The sequence below is a fragment of the Oryza glaberrima genome, chromosome 6, assembly GCF_000147395.1.
Source record: "Oryza glaberrima chromosome 6, OglaRS2, whole genome shotgun sequence".
NCBI lineage: Eukaryota > Viridiplantae > Streptophyta > Magnoliopsida > Poales > Poaceae > Oryza > Oryza glaberrima.
The window spans coordinates 8,199,048-8,210,123 of record NC_068331.1 but is presented as its reverse complement, the minus strand read 5'-3'; the positions used below and the strand labels follow the sequence as shown (position 1 = coordinate 8,210,123).

Sequence of the window (11,076 nt, the reverse complement as noted above, 5' to 3'; positions counted from 1 at the left end):
AGCTCCGAGTCTCCAGCAACGTTTGCCGCGGACCAGGTCCACGGAGCCGCACCGCCGCGAGCCCCGCCCCGTCTCCTCGTACCGAGCGCCGCAACGTTCCGACGCGCACGCGTCGCGCCATCACTGGCCGCCTCCCCAGCATCCCATGTCGCTTTCCCACCTCTGCCCACCCTCACATGCCCCATTAACCAGACCTCACTCTCCTCAGCTCAGCTCAGGCTCGGCTCCTCTATTAATTCCTCCCCGACCACACAGCACCAACCAACTAAACCACCACCACCACCACCCCCCGCCGAGACAGTGACACTCTCCTTCCGCGGCAATGGCGGCGGCGGGCGGTGCTGTGCTGCTGCTGGTGCTGGCGACCGCGACTTCGGTGTCAGGGCAGCATGACTACAGCGACGCGCTCCACAAGAGCATCCTGTTCTTCGAGGGCCAGCGCTCCGGCCGCCTGCCACCCGACCAGCGCCTCCGCTGGCGCCGTGACTCCGCCCTCAACGACGGCGCCACCGCCGGCGTACGGACCACCACCGCTCCCTCTCTCTGTTCTAGCATTAATGCGGTTTGCAATGTAGTAGTAATGATGCCGATGTCGCTGACGGTTTCTTGGAATGGTGGCGTGGCGTGGCGTGGCAGGTGGACCTGACGGGAGGGTACTACGACGCCGGCGACAACGTGAAGTTCGGGTTCCCGATGGCGTTCACGGCGACGCTCATGTCGTGGGGGCTGATCGACTTCGGGCGGAGCTTCGGGGCGCACGCGGCGGAGGCGAGGGAGGCGGTGCGGTGGGCGACGGACTACCTGATGAAGGCGACGGCGACGCCCAACACGGTGTACGTCCAGGTCGGCGACGCCTTCCGCGACCACTCCTGCTGGGAGCGCCCCGAGGACATGGACACCCCGCGCACCGTCTACAAGGTCGACCCCTCCCACCCCGGCTCCGACGTCGCCGCCGAGACCGCCGCCGCCCTCGCCGCCGCCTCCATCGTCTTCCGCGACGCCGACCCCGACTACTCCAACCGCCTCCTCGACCGCGCCATCCAGGTTCACTCCACACTCCATTAATTAAATGCCACTGTACTAACTCCTCCTACTAGTACTGTTCCATGTCATTAGGGCATAAATGAGTAACTAAATGTATGCACGTTTTCTTTCTATCACTGGCACTTGCAAGCCACTCTCACTTGAGCACTCACTCTGCTTCGTGTGTGTGATGGGAAGGTGTTCGAGTTCGCGGACAAGTACAGGGGCCCATACAGCAGCAGCCTGCACGCGGCCGTGTGCCCCTGCTACTGCGACTACTCCGGCTACAAGGTGCGCATCCGTTGCCTCCTTCCCCTCGTTGCGATTCGGTTGGTTGATTGATTAACCGAGCGTAATGTGCGTCGCGATTGTGCAGGACGAGTTGCTGTGGGGCGCGGCGTGGCTGCACAAGGCGTCGCGGCGCCGGGAGTACCGCGACTACATCAAGCGGAACGAGGTGGTGCTCGGCGCCAGCGAGGCCATCAACGAGTTCGGCTGGGACAACAAGCACGCCGGCATCAACGTCCTCATCTCCAAGGTAGTAGCAACTAGTACCACTGCACTCGAGTTACTGCTACTCTTATTGACACTACTGCTTGTGGTAAAGTTAGTAACTGTGTTGCTGACGTGACGAGTCACGAGAGGCGAGGTGAGCTATATGAGAATCAACCTACTAGCAGCGTTGTTAGATTGTTTTTTCGCAGCTGCCGATCGAGAGTCACTTGCTGGTTTTGATAGTAGTACTAGTTAGCGTCAGCTTTGCGTCGTGTTGATAGTAGTAGTACTGGTTAGCATCAGCTTTGCTCGTACTGTTTTTGGCCGGGGACGCTCGGTCTCGGCCAAAACACTGGCTCTGCTGCTGCTGCTCAGCGCTGCGAGCCTGCAACGCTGCGTCGGCCCAGCGGGCGGGCACATGCGACTTACGTCGCGCCTCCCGGCTTTTTCCACCAACCCTGTGCACGACCATTGACTACACGCGGTTCCGTGGTATGGCCAAGTTTGGCTTTAGATTTTTTGCACATTTCAACATGAATAAAATCGACACACTTCAAATAAAAAATCTTGTAAATGTTTACGTAAATTTTAGGCAATGCCCAAAAGTTGGCCGGTACAAATAGAAACATGGCGTGGATGTACAGGATGTCACGAGCACTGCTGGGAAAAAAAAAGACGTGCGAGCTTGTGCAAAAAGGTTTGCTAGGGCTATGTTTAGTTCCTGAAAAAATTTAGAAGTTTGGAGAAAGTTAGAAGTTTTTAAAAAAAAATTAAAAGTTTATGTGAATAGGAAAGTTTTAGATATGATCTGATTGAAAGTTAGAAGTTTGGGTTAGTTGGGGTGAACTAAACACGGCCTACGATAGGCCAGGGGCATGGGCGATGTGGAAAGAAGCACCTTTTCACGCACCTTTTGGCCCCGGCATGTGGGACATGCTGACCCCGGTTCGGTTGGCACGGCCTGAAGCTCTCCTCCACAAACTTCAAACTTCTAACTTTCCATCACATCAAAAACTTTTCTACACATATAAACTTCTAACTTTTTTTTCAAACTTCCAAGTTTCTTCAAACTTCACTCTTTTTCCACCAACTAAATTAGCATTATGTGTTTGGCCGTATTTAGGGTGTGTTTAGTTCACGCCAAAATTAAAAGTTTGGTTGAAATTGAAACGATGTGATAGAAAAGTTGGAAGTTTGTGTGTGTAGGAAAGTTTTGATGTGATACAAAAGTTGGAAGTTTCAAGAAAAAGTTTGGAACTAAACCCGGCCTTAGATTCAAACTTTTTTCTTCAAATTTCCAACTTTTCTGTCACATCGAATGTTTGGATACATGTATAGAGTATTAAATGTGGACGGAAAAAAACCAATTACACAGTTTGCATGTAAATCGCGAGACGAATCTTTTGAACCTAATTACGACATGTTGTTTTGATAATGTGGTGCTACAGTAAATATTTGCTAATAACAGATTAATTAGACTTAATAGATTCGTCTCTCAGATTACAGGCAAAACCTGTAATTTATTTTATTATTAGTTTATGTTTAATACTTTAAATATGGATCCGTATACTTAAAAATTTTTGGCACACCAACTAAACATAGCCTTTGTTTTGCTGCTGCTACTGTACCACACGTCATGTCTCCTACTTGCGTTATTCCTTCCGTGTGCAAGCAGCAGCTAGACAGAGCAATGTTGCTAGTGCTACCATCATCCTGCGTGTGTAATGTACTGTACTAGTATAGTACTCTAATATAAGTGAGTGATTTTGAGTTTTTGTTTGCACTGTTTGACCATTCGTTTTATTAAAAAAATTTAGAATTATTATTTATTTTCTTTGTGACTTACTTTATTATCCAATGTATTTTAAGCATAATTTTTCGTTTTTTTATATTTACACAAATTTTTTTTAGGACGATGTTTGGATTATGTTTTCTCCTAGGTTGTCAACTGTAACCACATCCTGGTGGATAACAGAGTAGTTTAGTTCAGTTTTAGTACATCGTTTGTGTACATTAGTGACTACTGACTATAGATAATTGTAATATGCTGCCTGCAGATAGAACAAGCGTATTGTTTTATCTCCTGCTCCACTTCTTGTGTCCATACATCAACCAAGCATGTGAACTGTATAGTTAGATTGACATGATGTGTTCTCCTAAGTCCAAACTAATCACGCGCCATTTCCTGACATAGGCATTTGTATGCAATGGTGATGATAGGGATGGATATGCACACCGTGGCACAGTGTTCTCCGCACACACATGACATAAGAACACATGTCGTGATCCTCCATGTTCTTTCAAGCATTTGCTGCCATCATTTTGGGTTGCTAGCCAGCAGTACATTATACAATTACAGTTTTGAGATCCCCACAGCATGAGTGATTGATTACATTATCTAAAAACCGAGTGATTGATTAGCTGAACTATTACTCGTCACTGGACCGTGGGACCAGATTCTTTGTGGATAGATTAATCAACATGTAAGCAGCGTCAGAATGCCAGTCCACACTTTTTCAGTAGCTCGGTACTAGCACTGTACTATCAAATTTTCCAAGCACACTAGAATATCTCTTAGATTAATGGATCATCATCCTCTGGAAAATTATTGATTAGTAGGAACGAAGTAGAGGCGAGCATATTTGTCTCTCATCAGTGACGACTCGCTCTCCTCTGGCCTTGCGCTCGGCAGTCGGCACGTTGCTGTTGCAGGCCAATGGATGCAGTGTGGGGGTTGCGTGCCTTTTCAGCGCTCACGGGTCTCGTGTTCCCGGCCTTGCTGACAGCCTAAACCACACCAAATCGATGACTTGATGTTCCTCATAATGACATGGTATTGGGTGATTAGCCACTAATGATATCTCTCTAATGACATGGTATTGGGTGATTAGCCACTAATGATATCTCTCTCCTGTGATTTGATTTTGCAGGAGGTCCTGATGGGGAAGGACGAGTATTTCCAGTCGTTCCGCGTGAACGCCGACAACTTCATCTGCACCCTCCTCCCCGGCATCTCTAATCATCCCCAGATCCAGTACTCCCCAGGTCTGTCACCTCCTAACAATCAAGCCCAATACACGCATAATCATCATTTGGATGCAAATGACTGATACGTGTGTGTTGTGTGTTTATGGCAGGTGGGCTGCTGTTCAAGGTGGGCAACAGCAACATGCAGCACGTGACGTCGCTGTCGTTCCTCCTCCTCGCATACTCCAACTATCTCAGCCACGCCAACGTCCGCGTCCCCTGCGGCACCTCCTCCGCCTCCCCCGTCCAGCTCCGACGCGTCGCCAAGCGCCAGGTAAAGGAAAAAAAAATTCTAGCTGCGACCAGGATTTACCAAACCGTTTTGAATCGATTTGAATAGAGTTATCGTCACTCTACGTTTTAGCGGTTAGCACAAGATATACTATGATTTTTAAAACTAGAAGATTACCACACCTGATAACCGTGCGGTTTTGTAAGCTTTGGCCATGACGCATGCCGCTGCCGTTGCTCCGCCGTGAAACCAACTGAGTTTTTTTTGGGTGCAGGTGGACTACATCCTGGGCGACAACCCGCTGCGGATGTCGTACATGGTGGGTTACGGGTCGAGGTACCCGCTGCGGATCCACCACCGGGGGAGCTCGCTGCCGTCGGTGGCGGCGCACCCGGCGCGGATCGGGTGCAAGGCCGGGGCGACCTACTACGCCAGCGCGGCGCCCAACCCCAACCTCCTGGTGGGCGCCGTGGTGGGCGGGCCCAGCAACACCAGCGACGCGTTCCCCGACGCGCGGGCCGTGTTCCAGCAGTCCGAGCCCACCACGTACATCAACGCCCCGCTCCTCGGCCTCCTCGCCTACTTCTCGGCCCACCCCAACCTGGCCCAGTCCGATCTCCTCCACGACTGAAAATCTGACGGCCCAACACAAGTGGCCTTCCCCGTTTTGCATTGGCCGTAGTGGGCCGATTTGATCGAGTAATTGGTTAGTAATTTAGTATTGATCCTGTAGCGTGTGCCGATCCTTTCCTGTAAAAAATGGCAGGAACGGGGATTGGTCGTAGCGTGGTTGTATGCACTGTACCCTAGCATTTTAGTAGCAATTTAGCGTATGCTGGATGCGATGTCTTATTGGCATCAGATGTCCATCCGGCTATGCGATGCATTCTGTTCGGCTATCTACTCTAAGCATCCTTTGTCAAGTGTCAAGGGGGCCGGAATTAGTGCCAGGATTAAGCTTTAAGCTAAGCATATCTGTAACGTCGTCGTCCACAAGACATGTCATGTGCAGCATCTGGGCCTTTTTCCGGCTTTTGGGATTACTCCTCGCTGGAATCCAAAGCTTTGCTTGAAGCAGGCAGCTATTCTCGTACATTGTTCATCATTCCCCTTGGTGGCTATATGGATTAATGCCTCGAAAGAGCAAAGTTGCGTGCTCCGTGGCTGAAATGGAAGAAGGCAGTTTTGGCCCGGGAAGTCAGAAGTCGCTATCGCTTTTTCTCCTCGCTCTCTGGAACACCAGGATTTCACTAGCCCCGTACCAAAAATCGAGCTGTTTCTACAATGAGTTGTGTGCAAAAGATTTGAAATTTGTACGTTTTGAACTGGCTTTTGTTGTACGAGACTACGGGCCCCATCGTTTGGCTTTTCTTTTAATAAGCCAAAACAGCTTATTAGAAAATAAAAACAAATTTGTAGGTAAAACTTTTATATATGTGTTCTCGGTGACTTAAAAGCCAATGCTGAAAAAGAAACTACGTTGAAAATATCTCAAAATCAATGTCAAAATTAAGTTTAAAAATTCAAAATTTGGCTTTTTCTTTGGCTGAATAGGCCATCCGATGGGAGCCTACGGGTACGTGGTGGAGCTTGATTGGGGACTACGGGTACGTGGTGGAGCTTGATTGGGCAGGAGACATTCTTCTTCTCGTATGGGTGAAGCAGTATATGGACCCATGAAATGAGAGTGATGATTGTGAAACGGGAGATTTGTGCCCTGTTCTGGCACGGGGCTGTATCTTTTCTGCTGCCGTTCGATGGAATCGTCAATGTTCAGAAACATATTCAGAAAAAAATGGACAAACAAACAGCTGCTCCAGTAGTACTGCTACTGTTGCTATATATGCCTGTGATGCTTTATGGTGCACTTTGGTCCTGTTTAGTACCCAAAACAAAAAATTTCACGCTGTCACATCAAATGTTTAGACACATGTATGAAGTATTAAATGTAGGAAAAAAAATCAACTATATAGATTACGTGTAAATTTCGAGACAAATTTTTTAAAACTAATTACGCCATGATTTGACAACGTGGTGCTACAGTAAACATTTACTAACAACGGATTAATTAGGATTAATAAATTCGTCTCGCAGTTTTCTAGTGTAATATGTAATTTATTTTGTTATCAGACTATGTTTAATACTTCAAATATGTGTCCATATATCCGATATGATAATAAAAAAAAATTCCAATTAAACAAGGCTTTTAAGCTAGCAGCGACTGCAACTGCCAATGCTGCAGCTGCAAGCATAGCTAAACACAACTTCACTTCGGTAGCAACGTACTAGTCACCTTATTTAGTTATTTTACCTTGTATACGGCAGTGCCACGGAATTGAAGGAACTGTAGTTGCTGCACGGTTATTGCCAATTCACTCACAGCAAATACTAGTAGTACTTTATATAGCCATTTTATCTACGGAGTTGGTGAGTATATTTATAAACGAATCATTGCAAATTGTTAGTGCATCTACACAAACCAGAGATAAGAGTAGCATACATGGCTTTCACTATGTTTTGTTTTATTCCTGTGCAGAATAGATTAGGGTAAGCAAAAGGGGTAGGGCATAAACAAGTTTGTACTGAGCTAAAGGTCCAAAGCAAAATAGTAATCATTCCTTGAAAAAACAAGAAAAGGAACAGAAGAGGACAAGAGCAAAAGAATCCATGGGAGGAAGAGAAAAAAGAAAGAAGCGTTCACTCCACTTTCACATAATCACCCCTCGACAGCTGCTTAATTACAAGAATGACCCCCGACCGGCGCTACCCGGCGCCGCCGCTGCAGATGCCGGTGAGCAACACCGGCAGCCTCGCCAATGACGAGGAGGCGGCGGCGCCGGCGGAGGAGGAGGAGGAGGAACCCTCCGTCGCTCTCTGCAGACGCCACCGCCCACGCTCTTCGGCGGCGGGCTGTTGCGGCTGCGGTGGGCGCACCCTCCCGTCCTCGAACAGCGCGGTGGCCGACACGGCCGCCGCCGCTGCAGCCGCAGCCGCAGCCTCCCGCTCCGAGCCGCCGCCGCCGACGCCGTCGCAGAGGAAGTCCGCGCCGGCGAGCTGCCTCTCCATGTCGAGGAACTCCCCCAGCGACGTCGGCGGCCCACCGGCGTCGTCGCGGCAGAGCCGCCACCAGCTCCCGCCGAGGCTGCGGCTGCCCCGGCGCTGGCGCCTCCTCCGCCGCCGCCGCCACCCGCCCGCGCGCCTCCCCTCCTCCTCCTCCCCCGCCTGTCGCGCCGCAAGCGGGGCCCTCTCCCTCTCCGCCCTCGCCGGCGTCCTCGCCGCGCGACGCTGACCGCCGCCGCCGAACGCCGACACGCCCATCAGCGTCCCCAGCGTCGTGCTCCGGTCGGGAAAGAACGACCCCGTCGACTGCCCAAAGAAGCCAAAAAAAAACAACAAACACCTCCATTGATGACGCAAGAAATCAAACAGAGAGCACACGAAATGCAACCTCTGGAACTAACCTCGGTGTCGAGATCGGAGGAGGAGGGCGAGGAGTAGTCGGCGGAGGGGGAGGAGGGGATCATGTCGGCGTCGAGGTCCATCGCCGCTGCCTGCCTCGCTCGACGGTGGCGAGGCGAAGACTGAAGCGAACTAGCGAAGGAAGGGTTTATAAGCAAGTACTCCCTCCCTAGTTTACGTGTCCAAATTTAATCATGTGTCTTATTTAATTTTTTTTTAAAAATTATTTAAAAACATATCATGTATAAAATATTATTCTAATAAAAATAAAAATATTAATTATAAAAATAAATAAATAAAATGAATAAAGTTATATATGAAAACTTATAGTTGCGATTAAAATGGATGAAAGAGGTATAGTTTGGGGCGCGGCAGTTGGATGGGGTCGGCAGCGTGTGTGTGGTGTGGATCGACGGCGATGCGGTCTTAGGAATTAGGACCCCAGTTGCTGCGGCTGTGGTGGTGGCTTGTTTTACTACTACCCCAGTACTAGGCGTCATCGGCATTGGCTAATGGGTGCAGACCTCCGTGAACGAACAGGCAAGGCCCACACATCCTTGGATGTTGGATCTTATTCCTCGTGGTTCATCCATGATCCATCCTCGCGAGCAAAAAGGACCATTATTTATCGAGAGGAATTTCGAGGTCTTTAAATTGAGTTTAGCTTTGATGCGAAACTATACAGAAACTTGGGTAGTTCCTTATAAATCATGGTGAAAATTGATTGGCATGAATTACATTGAGGGACTGTTCACTTTGATGAAAAAAAACTTACCAAAATTTTGTCAAAATTTCTTATATAGTTACCAAAATTTGGTAGCAAACTAAAGGTAGCCACTTTTTAACAACTTTATCAAAATTTGGTAAGGTTGAAAATGGCATCAAAGTGAACAAGCTCTGAATCAATTAGTTCAGAATTAGGTAAGGACGTACAGGTTTTGAGATGCTTTAGGTGGTTTTAGTAGTTTTTGTGGTGTTCTTGATGTGCTTCTAAAGTTGTTTGTTATACTGGTATTTTTTCAGGGTGAACCCTTATTTCTTGGGTTGGTCTTTGTACTTCTTTTCTTCTACATGGCAACATGGAGGGACATCGCAGGTTAGAGACCAAGGAAAAACATATCAAAGTTTCAAACAACTCCAACTGCTCCTTTGGGTACATTCTCAATATGCATTTAAGCCAGTACTGGGCATCATGTTTGCCATAACTTATTACGGTTTCGGGTTTGTTTGACGCAGACATGTTTTTGCGAGTATTTCCGGTTAAAGAGACACTAGGTCATTGTTGCATATGGTACGAGTAACACAGAATTGTGATTGGTATTCCCTCCGTTTTAGGTTATAAATCGTTTCAGGTTATAAGTCGTTTTGACTTTGGTCAAAGTCATACTACTCTAAATTGGACCAAGTTTTATAAATAAATATAGTAATATTTACAATATCAAATTAGTTCAATTAAATCTATAATTGAATATATTTTCATAATAAATTTGTCATGGGTTATACTAGTATTTTTTCTATAATGTTAGTCAAACTTAAGGCAGTTAGTCAAAACGATTTATAACCTAAAATGAAAGGAGTGTATATACCATAAGAATTGAGATGACCGTGATAAACCGATCGATCAACTGTACCATCACATATTCATGTTAACAGGGAAAAAAAAAGGTTTTTGTAAGCTAGTAAGTACTCCTGTTAACATGAAGGAAAGAATCTTGAAGCCGACAAGGATAACATCTATACATGGGAAGAATTAAACAATTTTGCAGCAATTAGCATAGCTACGAGATTCTCCCTACTGTTTGGTGCATTCCTCTGGAAATAGTTTTTAAAATGAGCTATCAGATTCTGCTGGAGAATTTTCTTCTAGCTACTCCGGTGCATATGGTACCAAAATTCTGTCAGCCAATGGTCAGTCAAGGGCGCCTGTGATTTGATCTGAAGTGAGAGCAATAATAATGTGACTAACTGATGTAAATGACTGCCAAATTGGCTAATAGTATAATTAATACAACTGTACCATGAGTCTATGATGCTCATAGATAGAGGAACTAATATATGTTTACAAATACTTCTATTTATTTTTGCGAAGAATATCCCTATTTGTCATAAGACATTATTCAAATGTAAACACCATTTCTTTTAATTACTAAATTTATAAATGTTCCAATACATACTTATAATATCAAAGTATGCCGTATGATAAATATAGATATATTCACTTCATTCTAAAATATACTCCACCATTTTTAAAATATAAGAAATTTTAGTTGGATAGGACCTATCCTAGTATTATGAATCTAGATAGCCTCTATATCCAGATTCGTAATCCTTTATATTTTGGGACGGATGGAATAGAAAGTTATAGCCTTCGGCATGGGTATTAATTAAGAAGAGTGGTAAAAAATTTTGGTTATCTCCTCAGGATGGATGAGGTGACTAATTGTGGCTATAATAAAGTCAATAAGTAGTATGGGTAGTTTAATGATAAAAGTTAACTTCTACAAATATTAGGTTACTATATTTGAGCTAATTAATTATACTCTAGAAGTTATATTTTGGGATGGAGGAAGTAACATAGAATTTATTTTTCTGATAGAAATTATTAGTGGCCATAATTAAAACAATATCAGTCAACGCTGCTCATTAAATGAGAACAGTGGGCCATTAGCCAGCCACAAGCTTGAGGAAGAGAGATACAGAAAAATAAATAGTAGTATTGACTCTCACATAAGAGCTAGCTCTATACATGTTTCAAATAGAAGCTAGCTCTATACATGTTCCAAAATAAATGATTTAAATACATAAGTAAGAGAGAGAAGAGGAAAAAAGTGAGTACAACC

The 11,076-nt window shown here is 46.1% G+C and overlaps 2 protein-coding genes across 2 annotated transcripts; one reads left to right on the top strand and one right to left on the bottom strand.

Annotated features, from left to right (window-relative positions):
- Positions 1-226: 226 nt before the first annotated feature.
- Positions 227-5,854, top strand: LOC127776681 (endoglucanase 17). The gene is made up of 7 exons (XM_052303186.1): positions 227-517; positions 637-1,044; positions 1,222-1,314; positions 1,400-1,561; positions 4,449-4,563; positions 4,656-4,819; positions 5,052-5,854. Exons 1-7 carry the CDS (start codon positions 323-325, stop codon positions 5,406-5,408), a joined length of 1,494 nt encoding a protein of 497 aa, XP_052159146.1. The 5' UTR covers positions 227-322; the 3' UTR covers positions 5,409-5,854.
- Positions 5,855-7,100: 1,246 nt separating this feature from the next.
- On the bottom strand, positions 7,101-8,423 carry LOC127775993 (uncharacterized protein At3g17950-like). Its single transcript, XM_052302308.1, has 2 exons — positions 8,239-8,423; positions 7,101-8,143 (listed from the first exon to the last, which is right to left on the bottom strand). The coding sequence occupies exons 1-2, from the start codon at positions 8,317-8,319 to the stop codon at positions 7,541-7,543; spliced, it is 684 nt and encodes a 227-aa protein (XP_052158268.1). The 5' UTR covers positions 8,320-8,423; the 3' UTR covers positions 7,101-7,540.
- Between the last annotated feature and the right edge of the window lie 2,653 nt (positions 8,424-11,076).

What these genes read in the sequence shown, in the direction of transcription:
- LOC127775993 (XM_052302308.1), bottom strand. Translation starts at nt 8,319, where the DNA reads ATGGACCTCGACGCCGACATGATCCCCTCCTCCCCCTCCGCCGACTAC. An exon ending in CCTCCGATCTCGACACCGAG is followed by an intron (nt 8,144 to 8,238) that starts GTTAGTTCCAGA and finishes TTCTTTGGGCAG; the next exon opens with TCGACGGGGTCGTTCTTTCC.
- LOC127776681 (XM_052303186.1), top strand. Translation starts at nt 323, where the DNA reads ATGGCGGCGGCGGGCGGTGCTGTGCTGCTGCTGGTGCTGGCGACCGCG. An exon ending in ACGACGGCGCCACCGCCGGC is followed by an intron (nt 518 to 636) that starts GTACGGACCACC and finishes GTGGCGTGGCAG; the next exon opens with GTGGACCTGACGGGAGGGTA. An exon ending in CCAGATCCAGTACTCCCCAG is followed by an intron (nt 4,564 to 4,655) that starts GTCTGTCACCTC and finishes TGTTTATGGCAG; the next exon opens with GTGGGCTGCTGTTCAAGGTG.